This window comes from Ursus maritimus, unplaced genomic scaffold (assembly GCF_017311325.1).
Source record: "Ursus maritimus isolate PB19 unplaced genomic scaffold, ASM1731132v1 scaffold_20, whole genome shotgun sequence".
Lineage (NCBI taxonomy): Eukaryota > Metazoa > Chordata > Mammalia > Carnivora > Ursidae > Ursus > Ursus maritimus.
In genome coordinates this window covers 35,881,981-35,899,154 of record NW_024424453.1, presented here as the reverse complement: position 1 = coordinate 35,899,154, position 17,174 = coordinate 35,881,981, and the positions used below count along the sequence as shown (strand labels likewise).

At 42.9% G+C, this 17,174-nt stretch overlaps 1 protein-coding gene across 1 annotated transcript in view; it reads right to left on the bottom strand.

The window, feature by feature from the left end:
- The window catches only part of KAT2B (lysine acetyltransferase 2B), a 99,308-nt gene that overhangs the window by 48,361 nt on the left and 33,773 nt on the right, over positions 1 to 17,174 (bottom strand). Inside the window, exons 3-5 of the mRNA XM_040636859.1 lie at positions 6,454 to 6,599; positions 2,377 to 2,469; positions 837 to 1,018 (exon numbers count right to left, since the gene is read on the bottom strand). Coding sequence (XP_040492793.1) covers positions 837 to 1,018; positions 2,377 to 2,469; positions 6,454 to 6,599 — 421 coding nt within the window. The remainder of the gene's footprint in view (positions 1 to 836; positions 1,019 to 2,376; positions 2,470 to 6,453; positions 6,600 to 17,174) is intronic.

Here is a 17,174-nt window from a genome sequence, read left to right as displayed (position 1 = left end):
AGAATACTGGCACTAACAGGGAATTGGCTGGGTAAATTACAGTACATCAACTCAACTGACCATCATGTAACCAGTAAAATGTTTGATACGATGTTAAGTAGGGTAACAAAAAGGATGCAAATTCTATATATATTTTTTCCATTCTAAATAATATAAAATAGTTAAAGGGCAAAGACTACAAGACAACATGTCTAAAGATATCAGTTCCATCATATGGTGCTGGGGCTAGGGTGATCTTTCCTTCTTTATAAAAGTTCTTTAACCTATTATATTTGTGGCCATTGTTTTTTTGTTTTGTTTTGTTTTTGTTTTTTTTAAATGAGTGAAGTTTCTATATAATAATAACAGAGTCATGGTATGGTTACCTAGATCGGTGATGTTCAATAGAAATACAATGCAAGCCACGTAAGTAATTTTAAATTTTCCAATAGTCATATTGACAAGGTAAAAAGAAACAGATGAAATTAACTTTCAAATATCCTATTTAATTGAATATATCCAAAATATTATCATTTCAACATGTGATCCATATAAAAAAGTACTAATGAAATATTTTACATTCTTTTTTTTGTATAAGCTTCGACACATTTCAAGTGCTCAGTAGCCACACGCAGCTATCAACTATCGTACGGTATAGTACAGGGCTCGGTGGCTTGGATCCCTCACTCCCAAAATATCAGGATACTAGTAAAAAGGTAAATTATAGGAACATTCTCTCTGAATTGATGGAGATACCATGATAACTGGGCAACACTCTGCTTGCAGAGACAAGTAGTGATTTTATATCTGCAACGGGCTCTAAGAGGCCAAAGGAAAAGAACTGGTCATCTGATTACCTTGTGTAGTTCTCTTTGTATCCAGAAATATCATCATTGGGAGATCGCAGTCTTCGCTGAGATGGTGCCTCCAGATGCCAATAGTTGATGCGGTTTAGGAACATTTTTGCCAACTCAACTATTGTTTGCCTTTCTTTGGACGGCAGGTGACTAAATTTGTACTGTACAAAGTTATTCACACCCTTAAAAGGAGGGAAGGCAATTTATTCATACAGCCATGCAATCATACTAATTCTGAACACCCCCACAGTCAGCACCATTGGTGGTTATTAGCTAGAGAACAGACATTTCTCTATTCACAAAAATCTCTTCCTTTTCCCTATTAGAAAACAGGAATGCCCAGAGGGAATTGTGCCACAGATCATAGTGGATGAAAAGTGACAAGACAGAGAAGCTGTGGGCTGCTTTTCTATGCCTGCTGCAATCCTCGAGTGTTAAAGAGAAAATCAAAATCACAGACTGAAAAGGTCAAAACCGCTTAAACAATAAAATACGACTATTCTGCAAAATAATTCTTGCTGCACGATCAATATAGATCACATATAATGAGGTTCTTGGATAAACATTATGTTTTCACATTAGCAAAATTTTAATGAGAAGGCTGCCAGCACGTCTTCCACTGAACTAAACCACGAGAATTTAAACTCTTTACTGTCCTAGTGATAATAAAGAGTTTGGTTTCAGCAGGTTTACCAAGAAAAAAAAATTCCTATTCAAAATTATGAGCTTTTAAAAGAATCTGTGGCTTAATTTATGTTTCTGCAGAACACTCCCATTAATATAATTTCAAATAAAAGAACAATGAATTCTTATTGAATAGATTTTGGAGACAAATTTCTCCTACTGAAAACTGTCTGATAAAAATACATGTATTTGTATTTGTAGAGACCCTGATGTCCTATCTTCTGTAATCATTCTCATCAAGAAATTCAGTCAAGAGTATCTGAGATTTCTTTAGCCGAATAATGGTAGGCTAAAAAGTGACCCTAAGGAGGGATACAACACTTCACAGAAAAGGTCTACACACATCAACAGATTCCCCAAGTAAACCAGTTTCTTTTCAGGAATCATTAATGTAACAGGAAGTCAATTTCTGGATGCAAAAATCTCATTTCTTTTTTGTGTTTTTTGCTCAACTTACAATGTTTTTGACAATGCTCCTGAATTCTCTCACCTCGATAGGCTTTTTCAGACAGTGCCAAGCAAAAGGACAAAGACTTAATTTTAAAACCAACAGCAAGAAAAAGCACATTCCATGTGTTCTTATGACCTACATGTTCTGCTTAATTTTTTTCTTCCCCAAACACACCAAATTCTGAGTATACAGCAACCGTAAGAGACAACAGCTAGGTCATTTATTAAATTAAGTATTCACTTCTGATGCAAAGGGTCCAAGACAATTTCTACAGACTCAGTAAGCATCTCGAAGCCGGGGACAGAGGATGGAAGGAAGACAAGTGTAGAGATGGAAGGAAGATTGGGTTTGTTCAGCCTTAGAGCAATAAACAAAGGGCTTCTCTCTTTTTTTCTAAATTTTTACCTGTTCAATACTAGGTTTTTCAAATGGGGGTTTCTTCTCCAAAGAGCCTTCAACCACAGGTTTTCCTCTTTGTAAAATAGACTTTCTCAAGAGCTGCAAAAAAAATCATTAAGAAAAAAAAATCAATGTCCCTCTCTCTCTCTCACACACACACACACACACACATACAACAGAGCCTCTGAAGGGAAGTCACCATATTCTAATTATCTTACCTACATGTAAATAAATCCTTAAGTCAATAAAATGGGTGACTACCAGGTAACCCAAATTTGCCTTCATACCCATGACCAGAGCTATGAGAAACTAGTCCCCTTTCATGTTCTGCGCAGCCTACAGCACCAGCAGTAGCCATCAGGCTCCTGTATCCTACTCACTTTCCCTTCTCCCCACCATTTCCAGATTCCCACTGAGCCAGAGGCCTGGTATACAACACCCACACTTTGCATGTGCCCTCTAGGCCACTGCAGGTGTGCTGATGCTCTGCAGGGTTGGGTTGTTTTTTTTTTGTTTTTGTTTTTTTTTTTAAGATTTATTTATTTATTTTAGAGAGAGAGCATGCAGGGAGGAGGGACAGAGACAGAGAGAATCTTAAGCAGGCTCCACAGCCACTCGAGGCTCGATCTCATGATCCTGAGATCATGGCCGGAGCTGAAACCAAGAGTTGGACACAACCGACTGAGCCACCAAGGCACCCCGAAGAAGGTTCCTATTTAAACCCCTGAAAGGCAAAGCTCCATTCTTCACAAGTGAGGCCAGGGGGAGAGGGCTGTTTGTACCAGCTGTATGTCCTCTGCATAAACTAGGGCCCAGGCCCTTCGGGAAGGAATTCTGCAGGGCTCTCAACTGGCAACTTTCACTGTTGCGGTCTCTTTTCATTTCCTCTCCCTGCACAGAATACAAGCCAAGTGTTCTGGCATCTCAATGCCCACAAAACAAAACACTGCTCTTAATCCTTGCCACTGGAATTTAAAGCCCTCAAAGAGCACATATCTGAGAGAAAAAGGGAACACAGAGTCACCACTCAAGACCTAATTTGAAAATAAATTTGATATTGAAATCCTTTACCTTCAACCTTTGCTTGAAAATGTAACCTTTACATGCGGACCAGGTATGATATGACCATGCATTTATTTAAGTTACATCTTTCTCTCCTTTCTCTACTTACTGGCTTTTCAACAGAAACAAGACATGGCAACTATGCTCCCAGGAGTTAACAGAAATGCACAAACACCCAAGGCTGAAGATCACCATGTGTCCCCCTGAGCCATGTCCTACAAGGGCCTCAATTCCTTCCAGGGGTGCCATATACATAATTAGATGGGGCATCTGTTGATTCTTTCAATGTATTATGCCCATTTTTATAAAAATAAACACTCAATAAGTCACTCTATGTGTCTAAGGATATGGAAAGGTAGATCATAAGATTTAAATACAGATAATTCTGGCTGCCTCTTTTGTTTGCCCAGTTAAAATAAGACCATTTGAGAACTTGGTCCACTGGGGGTTTCAATCTGGAGAGAAACCAATGGGTTGGGGAGACGCCGAATCTCAGTTGCTTCTCCAAAAGGATGGAGCTGGGATAAGCGGGCCTATCAAAGATATTTAATACCAGCAGCAAGCATTTGCATCCTTACTTTCGCCAGACACTCTTTATAGTTCTTTACGTCATATCTCATTGAATACCCCTAACAACCTTTAGGGGTAGCTGCTATCACCAGCTGTATTTACAGATAAGGAAACTGAGGGAGAATGACCCGCCCTAAGTCACATTTCATACGTGGTGGAGCCGGGACTGAATGAAGCCCAGAACGTCGAGCTCCAGAGCCACATTTACAGGCTCTCAGATACACTGAGTTTTAGGAAACAGCTTTTCATTGGGTTTATTTTCAACATCTAAGCCTGAAGTTTTTTAAATGTTACTTAAATGTGTAATACATTTAATTTTAATTTAATTTTTGAGACATATGAGACACAGGAACTGCCTTTCAAAAGCTAAGGAATGGATAATTTATTACTTATTTGCCCAAAGAATGACTCTGAGCGGGGAGATGGGGGGAGAATGCTGAATATTTTAGATTTTGTTCCCATGAGTCAATATATTTGTGCTGTTAAAGATGAGGGAGGAGGGAGAGAGAGAGAAAATGTACTTTGAAGCAGAGCAATGCTGTCTGGCCTATTTGGTTAGTTATAAACGGCATCAAGAGGAGGCCGGCAGGATGGAAACCTTGACACCACCTTCACTTCCCGCGGGGCGGTGGGGCTGCCAGGGCGCTCAGTTCCAAGACAAATAATCGCTGCAGGCATGCAGACGTTGTTTTTCTTCAACTAAGATCTTTTTCCAAAGAAGCTCTAAACAGCAGGAACCTGCCAGGGTTCAATGTGGATGACTCAGGCCCCAGAGCCATGTCAACAAGTTGTCACCTGGAGTAGCCCAGCGCCTGCTAATGGCGGTGGGGAATTCAGTGGTGCATTCTCTTTCTGCCCACCCCTCCCCTCTCTCTCCCCTTCTCCTCCCCCCACCTCCCATCCACCTTTTTAGAACTCACATCGCCACACAAGACCCCAAAGTTTAAAAATGCAATTCTCCCACACCTGTCTCCTATCTATCCCTAAACCCCCATTAATAACCCCCCCAAAACAAACAAACAAAAGACAAAAGTTAATAAATGGGGAGAAGGGAAAATTATGTATCAAGTAAATTCAGATTAAAAAAAAAAAAAGCTACAGGAATTGGGCACAAAATGTGCACTGAGATTCCTAGCAGCCAAAGCAAAAGAGGGAACTGAATGGAAAATTTTTCTATCCTTGTCAGATAAAATGAAGCACGGAGCTCATTAAAGAGGTGAGCCTTTCCTGGCTATAATCTCTGAGTGGAGCGTTTTGCTTTCTTTCTTTCTTCTTTTTTTTTTTTTAAAGAACATTATGAGTATTACACAATACAACATAATCAACAGTGCCCTCAACAGCGAAGTTTCTGTTTTTTAATTATTTCTTCTGTTCCCCCCGGCCCTTAAGAATGTATTTTTGGCCACCTGAAGTTTGTCTGTCTGTTCCCACCACCAGTTAGTTCCTCTCCCACCCCTGTCCATCCTGACAGCAATCAGAAGCTGGGGAGGTGTACATCTGCAGAAAGGGCGTGGATGTGACCTAAGAGGAGCTGAGGCAGCGCCATGAAGCAGCAGCTATGGGGGTGGGAGCAGTGATCGGTGACTGGTGTCAACCAGACACAGAGGACCGTGGGGAGATGCCCAAATTTGGAAATTCTTGATTCCACCTCGTGAAGCGTTAGAGTCACGGCCCTGGCGCCACCCCCCCAAGCACACCTCCTCCCACCCTCCCCTTGCTCACTGGACTCCACCACACTGGCCTCTCCTTGCTGCTCCCACATCACACCACGCTCACTCACTCGGTGCGAGGCCTAGATGGCGTTCCCTCTGCTGCCTGGAAAGCTCTTCCCTCAGCCCTTTCCAGCAATGGCTCCTGTCCCCCAGCTTGGATTTCTGCTCAACTGTGGTCTCCTCAAAGAGGCCTTTCTTAACTGCCCTTCCTCATGATTATGTCCTCCCACCCACCGCCATCCCTGCCATTCTGATTCCACTTACCCTACTTTGTTTCTCTTCACAGCACTTATCACCACCTGCAAATATATTATTTACTGGTTGATTGGCTGCCTCTTCTACTGAAATGTCAACTCCATGAGGGCAAGGACTTTGTCCTGCCCACTGATCTATCCCTCATGCCTACATGAGTGCCATGCACAGAGCACAGAGCAGGTGTGCAATACATACTTGGATGGATGAATGGATGGGTGGATGGAAAGGAATCTATAAGCATAAGCAAATAAAGATATTCAAATCTGCATACAGATATGAAGGCTCTCAAGGAGAGTGATGTGTCCAACACATGGCAGGTCATTTTAGAGAAACCCTCATGAAGAAACGCATGCTTCCACAAACCGTGAGGGCAAACGAATCATGAGCTGAGAGCCTTCCCACCCACGACCTGGTGTGCAGAAACTGACCACATCTGAACAATGAGAGAAAGAAGAAATGCCTTTTTTAAATGGTAAAACCTCACCTTAAATAGATAGAAATAAACTTGCTTGGTATCTGCATCTTCTTCCTTGTGGACGCAGGTAAAGAGATATTCCACATCCAACACTATTCCCAGGAGTCTGTTCATTTCTTCCTCGGACACATTTTCCAGGTGGGAAACATGAGCAGCTGAAGACAAAGATCAAAGGAACATATGTGACACGTTAGTTGGAAACTGCAAACGTTCTCAATTTTAAAATAGAAAAGGCTGGGTGGCTCAGTCGTTAAGCGTCTGCCTTCAGCTCAGGTCATGATCCCAGGGTCCTGGGATCGAGCCCTGCATCGGGCTCCCTGCTCAGTGGGAAGCCTGCTTCTTCCTCTCCCACTCCCCCTGCTTGTGTCCCCTCTCTCGCTGTGTGTCTCGCTGTCAAATAAATAAAATCTTTAAAAAATAATAAAATAAAATAGAAAAGGGTCTCTCTCAAAACCTTCTGGGACACCAATCCATGAGGCTACCTTGTAAACAGAGGAAATTTCTGAACTCCTGTAAGATCTACGTCTTCTCACAAAGTCAACTCATGATTAAAAGATTGTCACCTTGCTGAGCATCAGCCTCCGCCTTCAAGACCAAACATGGGCCAGCAGCTAACGTGTTCTAATCCTGTATAATTTAAGACCCACAACTGGTCAGCACCACTTGGTGGTCCTCATAGCGTTCAATTCTTTTTTTTAATCGAAGTATAGTCGGCACACAATACGTTAACTTCCAGTGCACAACATGGTGATTCGGCAAGTCTACACGTTCTGCCATGCTCACCACCAGTGTGGCTGCCACTACCATAGCAAAACGCTATCGCACCATCATTGGCTCTATTCCCTGTGCTATACTTCTTATTCCCGTGACTTATGCCTTCTGTAACTAGAAGCCTATACTTCCCCTTACCCCTTCACCCATTTTGCCCACCCACCCATCCCCTCCCCTCTGGCAACCATCAGTTTTTTTCTCTGTATTTATGGGTCTGTTTCTGCTTTTTGACAGTGTTAAGTTCCTATGTTTCCACATAAGAATGTGGTTGGTCTCCATCACGCCCGTGAATGCTCAGTGAACCAAGAGTATTGTATTAGTGTGAGGACTGAATGATGGCCCTTCCCCTCTGCCTTTCTGAGATGTGTTGAAACCTCACTGTCCTTACAGCAAAGTCCCAAGGCCTGTTTCAGCTCGAGATTCAGTGACTTCCATGATCAAGGCCCCCAGCCCATTTCTCCTATCTCGGTTCTATAAGATCCATAGTAAGTGACCCAGCCATCAACCTCTCTCCCATGCCCCTGTCCTCTCTTCTACCCAAATCCAGTCCATTTATTAAGGTTATTACATTTAATCCTCAAACAATCCCACAAGTAGGTATTAATAACCCCATTTGACAACTGAGGAAACTGAGGCTCAGAGTGAATGGATGCTGTTTCATCCAATGTCACTTAGCCAACAAGACAGAGCCAGGGTCTGAAAGGGAGGAACGCCTGACCCACATTTCAAAGCACCCACACCACTTTTTGTGGATTAGCTGACTCACTTCAAGTGCTTTCTCACTTGAAGAGGTTCTTTAGGTCAGCCACTCAATGACCAGCCCCTAGCCCAGGAACTCCTCTGGGTCAGGATCACGCCCCTCACCTCTGCGTCCCCCACATTCGTTACTATGCTGCCACGAAGCAGGGACTAGCACCTCGAGGGGAAACCTCTCTGGTGTAGCTCTTGTGCTGGCTTCAAAATGCTTAAACACAGAAGGGTTTGCGATCACTTTTAAAGACTCAACTACAGAGAAGAGCAGAGGGCTCTCCCTTGCCTTCTCAAAAGGAGATGGAACTAAAGAATATTGAGGAATACTTGCCAAGTGTCAGGGCCTGGGTCAGTCTACTCCAGACACCGCGGTGCTCTTGTCATTAAACCACGAAGCTCGGGGCTCGTGGGTGTCTCAGTCACTTAAGTGTCAGACTCTTGATGTTGGCTCAGGGCACGATCTCAGGGGCCTGAGGCTGAGCCCCGCATCAGGCTCCACACTCAGCGGGGAGTCTGCTCGTCCTCACTCTCTCCCTCAGCCCCTCTCCCCAGCTCATGCACACACACTGTCTCTCTCTCAAATAAATAAACAATCTTGAAATAATAAATAAATAACTAAGCCACGAAGCTCCATCGGGAGACTGGGACAGAGAACGCTGCTGGGACCCTGCCCATATCCCCTTCCCTGACCACTGCAGGGCACACCTCCAGGCATCCACCCACAGCTGCTCCATTTCTCTCCCTGAAGGTTCTTCCTACCACTGTCACCTGCTCTGCCACCCACCACCTGCCCCTCAAGAGCAGCCTTCAACCCCAAACTAAGATATTAGCCTATAAATAAAAACCCCAGGTCCCTCATCCCTCAGATTGAGTAACTGGCTCCCAAACTTTCCCCCACAAAATTCAGGAGCAGTTGCCCAAGGTGGGAGCTGGCTCAGTAATTCAGCCTTTACTGGCCACTTTTTCCGCCTCATCTCACTTTCCTACTCCCTTAGCTTCATGCCACATAAACTACTTGCATTCAAATCCTTGTCTTGGAATCCGCTTCTGAGGGAGCTCGAACTAAAATATCTGATCAAAAGCATTTTCAGAGAGTCAAGAGGATTAAATACCAAGAGGTTGGGACTAGCACATGTCCACCAGGAAGCCAGATTAAAGAACTCAGAATTGGAGGGCAGAGGCCACCTACTTTTCATTCCTTTTTCAGGCAGTGAAATGGAAAGGCAGAGTGATGGGCCCAAGGTCATGGGCCATTGGTGATGAGCATAATGTGCACACACCTGTACCTCCGTGTGTGTGTGTGTGTGTGTGTGTGTGTGTGTGTGTGTGAGCGTGCCCACCCACAGAGCATTTTGAAGTAAGAGGAGAGGAAGGAAATTTGGTGATCTGTCTGCCTTAGGTATTGTGCAATACGTCTAGTGCATACGTCTGAACTTGAAAACACCAACATTGTATTATTACATTACCAAACAGAAAAAGAGTGACTAAAATGTTCCTCAGAACCTAAGTAACATATCATGGAAAAATTACAAATATATATGTGTATGTAAACAAAAAATTAATATGCAAATCTATTATTTTCTACTTGGCTATCCAATATGTGACTTCATCATTTTATAAAAGATGCCCAAAATTAGACTTTCTTTTAGGTGGAATGTTTGCCAGGTTGTCTTTTTTTTTTTTTTTTTTTTTTTTTTTTTTTTTTTAAGTCTACAAAATCTTCCTTGAGGTCAGTCTGAAGCCTTGGGGACACAGGCCTCATTCTGGAGACAACTAGGTCAAAATTTTTATGTCAGTTATTTACAGAAATAATTTTATCGAAGACTATTTTTGCCTTGTGAGGTTTAATTGCTTTTCAGTGATACGCTGTGAAAGCAATCAGTTCACAATATAACATCAATTCTGGGCACCTGGGTGCTCAGTCCGTTAAGCTTAAGTGTCCACTTTCGACTTAGGTCATGATGCCAGGGTCCCGCATTCTGCTCCCTGCTTAGAGGGGAGCTTGCTTCTCCCTCTCCCACTCCCCCTGCTTGTGCTCTCTCTCTCTCTCTCTCTCTCCCTGTCAAATAAATAAATGAAATCTTTAAAATATACATATAACATAAATTCCTTCAGATTCACCACAATATGAAACAGTCTAACTAAGGTGCTAACATAAGAGTTTAATTCATGGAAGTACAAGCCATGATTTATTTTTTAAACCAGTAGTTTAAGTCACAAAACACTTAACACCAATGAATTCTTAATCGGAAAAAGAAAGAGCTATTCTGGTTGAAACAGAGGTGGGAGTGCCTATTTTTCAGAAGGCGGGGTTGGGGGGACAACCCCTCCTCTTGTGGGGGGCTCCACAGTTTGGAAACCACTGTTTGGAAACACCTTCCAGCATATTCTGAAAAGTAGACTAGATAAATACTAACATGCTTAAGAAGTGAGACCTGAGGAAGTTTATTTCCTTCTGATTCTGTGCATAATGAAATCTGTGATCCCTCCTCAAAGCTCTGTGTGTGTAAGCCAAATCACAGAGGACTAAGGAGCTGGAGACTTGGGCAGGGGTAAATGGAACAGTAAGTTTCCCGGAAGGAGGGAGGCAAAGGCTGTACTGGACAAATGGGGCTCATCTTTGCACCACAAGAGCGTAGGTATCTCTTCCTCTGAGAATAAAGGACAGATGGATCTGGGGTGAAAGGGGGTACACTGAGGCAGAAGGATACTACTATATGAAAAGGGTTAAGCTTCCTAGAATAAATTATGGGATGGGGGAAGACAGATCAAAGTAAAGGGGTGGGCCATCTCCTTAAGAAGGGAAAATAGGTGGTCTGGACAAGCTGCTAGGAAAGAGAAGCTTCCCTGGAATGAGAAAGCTAGACAAGGACAGTCATGTCTGCACTGTATAAATACTTAGTCATCTGGACCGGCCATGTTCTCAGACTCTCCAACTATGGGCCCTTTCTGACCAAGACTCCTTTTCCACTCTATCTAGCTGTCAGCTTTCTCCCTCTCATCAGGTCTACGTCACCAACTAAGCCCATCCCAACAACATCGGTGTACCACCGTCAAGGCAAACTTGACCCTAGGGTCACAATCCTCAGGGCCCTCCTCAAGATGGCAATTCCCTCCTGCCAGCCCTGCTTGTGACAAGAAGCCTGTCATTCATTCATTCCTTCGTCGTCCTTTGCCTTCTACACATTCCCGGTGCCCACATTCAGGTGAGCTTCCTGTCTCCCAGAGTCACCGCTTTTCTCTATTCCTACCTTGGTGGTCGCTGGGATCTCAAGCCCAGAGTACCAGAATAGTCCCAGGCTGTGTTCTCTGAGCCCAGGGTACTCTTCCCAAAACATCACTTTCTTCCAACAAGCCCATCCCCACCAAATCCAAACACTGACTCTGGAGCTGCTGACCAGAACAGGACAGGACTTACTCAGGAGCCCACAGCCACCCCCAACCACCCCCAACCCAAACACCCAGCAGCACTTCACACTCTAACCACACAGCTCAACTAGTTATTGTACCGATAACAACTCATTTTTAACTAAAAAGGGTCACTCAGGATGGAAAAAAAAACCTTCTTCTAATCTTTTCTAAAGAAGCCTTTTTGATGCAAATAGGTTACCTTAAATGATCTAAAACTTATTTTCTTAAAGAGATATGCCTCTATGGTGCAGCTGGAAAGCCCGTTACTAAAAACTAAAAAATGACACTCAAGATCTGTAACCTACAATGCCCCAATCTACAGCAGTTCATCTGCCACAGGACTCGTAACACGGCATCACTGCTATTTAAAGCTTTTGTATGGCGCCTGGCCGGCCTGGGCGGTGGAGCACGCGACTCTTGCTCTTGAGCCCCAGGTTGGCTGTGGAGATTACTTAAAAATAAGATATTTTAAATAAATAAATAAAGCGTTTGTACGTGCTGCCTGGTTTACCTTCCTCCACCAGTGACGTTTGCATCACTGTACACTGTGCCAAGCGTGGGAGAGAACGCGCCTCCCCCACTCTTGCCTACGCCGAAGAATCATTCTCAGTCATTAAATCAATCTTGAAAATGAATGGGCCCCCGCTGTTTTGAGCCGCAGCCCCTGGAGCACCCTTAGAGGCGTGTGTTCTTCAGGCTACTGGCCTTCCGTATTGGTTCTTTTGTGCTCTACTTCCTCAGATCCTCTGCCTGTTTTAGGGTGTTAGTTTTTTTCTTAGTGCCTTGAAAGAGCTTTTACGTCTGTCATATTCATTGTAAATGCTTCTGGTTTTTGTTGGGGCTTTGGGTGGGCTGTAAAGGAATTTTAAATTTTTTATGAAAGTCAAATCTATGTTTGGCATTTCTTTAAGGTCTCGCTGGCAAAGGTCTTCCCTTCATAACCAGAAGATGACAAAAAATATTATTTTCTCCCAGCTCTTCAACAGGTTTGTTTTTAAAATTTAAAACATTCCTCCATGGAAATGTCAATGTCATAAAAGATCAAAACAAAACAAAACAAAACAAACAAACAAAAAAAAACACCAGAAAAAAAGCTGAGGAATCTGTTCCAGATTAAAGGACCTGCTGTGATACTGTAACTTATAAAGAAATATATATTTGGTCTTTGTTCCTGGCCTGGTGCCGCTGCCTTTTTTTTTTTTTTTTTTCCTTGGCACTGGGCTTCTAAAACCCTTGGAATTTCCTAAGTAATGAGAGTAATAATGTGAAAGAAGCATCTTTTGTTATTCATAACAAGTCCCTTGCAACCACACCTGAGTTTATGTTAATGACCTTTTAAAGTCCCTTAAGGATGGGGGCCGTTTGCCAGGGGAACCAAAGAAGTGACTAAGGGTTGGATTTTTCAGCCCCACCTCTTCTACCCATGGTGGAGGTAGGAAGTGGTCTGGAGGCTGAATTAATCACTGAGAGCCAAAGGTGCAGTCAATCATGCCTACATAATATGTGGTCTCCGTCAAACCCTAACTGAAGGGGTTTGGAGAGTTTCCAGGCTGGTGGAGGCAGAAAGGTGCCGGGAGAGTGGCGTGCTTAGAACTTCCTCTCCCCCTGCCTTGCTCTGTGCATCTCTTCCGACTGGCTGTTTCTGAACTGTATCCTCTGACGATAAGCCAGTAAGCAAATAAGTATACACGGTCTTCCTGAGTTCTTTGAGCTGCTCTAGAAAATTATCCAACCCCAGGAGGGGGTCATGGGCATCTCCCAATTTATAGCCAGTCGGTCAGAAGCACAGGTAAAACTAGGACTTGCAATTGGCACCAGAAATGGAAGAAAGGAGGAAGGAAGGAGCCCTTAACCTGTGGGGTCTGCACTAACTTTAGGCAGTTAGTGTGAGAACTGAGTTAAAATTTGCAAAACACCCACTAGCTGTCCACCGGAAAGCTGGAGAATTGCTTGTGTGTAAAACCCCACACATCTGGCGCCAGAAGTATTCTGGAAGTGTTCTGAGTATGAGTTAAGTAGACAAACTGTTTTCCTTTCACATGACAACTAACTACACATGCGATTCTAGACTGGATGCTTAACTATGAAGGAAAATGTGCTATAAAGAACACTTTTGGGTCAACTGATAAAAGACCACAAACAGTACATTCAAATATTACATAAACGCTAAAATTTACTTAAGCTGGTAACTGAACTAAGGTTACGTAAAAGAATATCCTTAATTTTAGAAAAGATACATTGTATAGAGGAGAAAAGGCCATGATATATATGCAACATATATTCATATGGTCCAGGAAAAAAAATATAGTAAACTACACACACACACACACATATAAAAAGCAAAGCAGAGAGGGCATAACGCTACCAAAAGGTAAATCTGAGCAAAATGGAATTTTGCTTTGGGATGTCCTTTGTTAGTAATCTCACGACTTTTCTGTAAGTTTGAACTTGTTTTCCAAAAAACGGTTTTTAAAAAATCTTTCATCTACCTGGAATTGAATAAACAAATATAAAGGACCCTGCTTTCATTTCAAATAGTCCTCCAAGAGTATGGTACAAAGCATCGATAGAACTACCCAAAACTGGCCAACCCTTTACTTGGGGGAAAAGCTCACTCTTTCTCATCTGCCATGGCTCCCCCAGTGGCTAGCGTGCGTAGAGGGCAGAGGGAAGCAGAGGGAAGCAGAGGGAAGGTGTGAGGCAGAAGGCTGGGGGAGGTTTTGCTCTCTTGATACCTCTCGGGAGGGTGTACCATGGCACCTCTCAGTGCTGTGCCAGACTTGCAAATACCCAGGGTGCCACAGGGAGACCCGCCAAAAGCACGCTGCCAAGGATCACGGTGCAGCTGTTGCGTTGCTGGGAACAGGAAGCACACTGTCACCATATGCTGTGACCCTCGCTCAGCTCTGGCTCCCTGTATCACTGGCCTGCACTTCTCTTGAGGACAGCCTGCCAGTCCTCACATGCCCTGCAGTGTGAACGGGCAGCAGCTGGGCAGGCAGCTAACATGTCTCTGCTCCCTTGGACTGGAAAGAAAGCAAACAGCACGGCATTGTAGCATTTGTAAGCTGTTCAAATACAGTTTTTGCTCATGGGAATTTGAGGTCGAAGCTAGAAGAGGTAAAACAAATTCCTTCGATGAAACCTTTTGAATTGACTGTGCAAAAGTTTATAATTTAAAAGTGGTTTCCTCTTTTGTAATCTCAGATCTGGATGGAGAAAAAAGAGAAGTTTAAGATTAAGGGCCCTTTAGATGCGCTCAGTCCAGTAGAAATATAATATAAACCACATATGTACATATAAATGTTCTAGGAGCCAATTTTAAAAAGGTAACATAGGTGCAGTTAATTTTATTAATACATTTTCTTTAACCTAATATATACCAGCCTTTTCATTTCCACATGTACTCAATGTGAACAATTACTAGTATTTTACATTCTTTTGGCATACTAAGTCTTCAAAAACAGTGTACATTTTACACATGCCCTGCATTTCAATTCCAGCTAGCCACATTTCAAGAGCTCAGTAGCCACACGTGACTAGTGATTACTGTTTTAGATGGTACAGGTACAGACTATAAACTATGAAACCTCCCCCGCAAATAAATGCCTCCAGTCATCTTTTCAGCATTCCTGAATTCAGTTGAGTGTCTATCAATGAAGGAATAAGCCCAAATATGCCCAAGGAACGGAATACATTAGGAACTAGAGAAAAAGTCAGTCCTTAAACCTTAGTCTACTACAGAAAACCTACAATAAATATTATTATAAATTATATATCATATAATTGTATATTATACAATCGTTTCTTATATATCTTATATATATAATTATAAATAATTACAGGTTTGCAAGGAACATTGCAATATAGCCCCAAGAAAGCTTTTATTGTCTCCACCAAGCTCTAGACAAGTCAAACCTTGGAGGTGAGCAGGCTCCCCTGGAGGAAAGAGAAGGAAAAGCGCTGCCAGTGGTGTGAGCCCCCACATCTACAACGGAGGTTGGAGAAAGTGCAAAGAACGTTCCAAGAACATGGAGCAGCCTGGTGGCCAAAATGCAGCATCAACGGTTGGGGGAAAGGCCAGATGGTAGAGGGTAGAGGCCAGAACAACCGTGCATGCTCAGCAAAAGCTGGACTTCATTAGGAGAACAGTGGGAGGCTCCGAGGGGTTAAACGGGAGAATGTTTAGATCAGATTAGATCACTACTTTCTTGGGAAGCCAGGTGCACAAGGATGGAGCTGGGGATTCCAGGCGCTGCTGCAGATTGAATCAAAGAATCCAGAGAAGAAAGCTGAATTCAGGCAGAGCTGGAAGGAGGCACACGGAGAGAAAATCAACAGGCCTTCATGACCCAAGGAAGGTAGGGAAAAGTAACTGACATCAAGTGAGCAGGACAAATACTACCAGATTTCACCCCTTAACTCCTGCCCTACCAGACTCGCAGCTCCTGACAACTCTGAACCCCGTAGGTAAAAGATGGCATTAGTGAAAACAGGGACGGCCGGCTGGCTCAATTGGTAGAGCATGCAACTTTTGATCTTGGGGCTGTAGATTCAAGGCCCATGTTGAGTGTACAGGTTACTTAAAAATAAAATCTTAAAAAAACAAAAAACAAAAAAACCAAAAAGAGAGGACACCCAGCCAAGAGCAATAGCTGACCTGACTCGAATGGCTGTGCCGGGCCCCCTATTTATATCACTTGGCATCTGCACAGCACAAATATAAATGGGAACTGGGGGTGATTAAGTGGTGGAGGTCGACGCAAATGTGGTAAGGCTAAAGAGAATGTGTTGGGTCAAATGATTTACTTATGATTTAAATGTTTTAAATAGCCCATGAGAAAAACACCGTTAGTCCCTTCCTACCTCCCACTATTCAAGAAAGTAAGCTCTAGTGCAATTGGTTCATGCTAGTCTTTACTTTCCTTAGAAAGTTTCTACTGTAAATAAGCAGGTAAGCAGAGGTAACCACAGGAGGAAAAAAAACAACAACAACTGTCAATTTCTACCACTGTAATGTTTAAATATGAGTGTGTCTGTGTGATGTATATGTGTGTATGTTTATCAGAAAAAAAGCGATGGCACTGAAAAATAACCAAAAGCCTCCCATATACAACTGCAAAAATCTATCACTAGTCAAATTTAATAATCAGAATGTCCTAGCACAGTTCAGAACAATGGACTCCAAAATGACAACAAAAACTCCAATTGTGTTTGATCACAATGGTGTGTTTCCTATCTCTTGATCACAGAAGCAGATTGCTATTTTTTTTTTTAAGATTTTATTTATTTATTTGACAGAGATAGAGACAGCCAGCGAGAGAGGGAACACAAGCAGGGGGAGTGGGAGAGGAAGAAGCAGGCTCATAGAGGAGGAGCCTGATGTGGGGCTCGATCTCATAATGCGGGGATCACGCCCTGAGCCGAAGGCAGACGCTTTAACCGCTGTGCCACCCAGGCGCCCCCGCAGATTGCTATTTAAATAAGCAGTCCCAGGTAAGGAATTTTTATTAATACTAAAACAAGGAGAAATGTTTGGGCCACTGAAGCGCTTTGTTAGGACGCTTTGTTAAATTTCTGTAAACTGAACTTGACAGTACCAATTCCCAAATAACAAATAATTTCAGAGAATGGACCAGAAAGTTCTAGGCCAGCGCTATCCAAAGGAAATATAATGTGAGTCATATGTGTAATTTTAAGTCTTCCATTAGCAACACTGAAAAAAGAAACAGGTGAAATTAATTTTAATAATACATTTTATTAACCCAATATACCTAAAATATCATTTCAACATATAA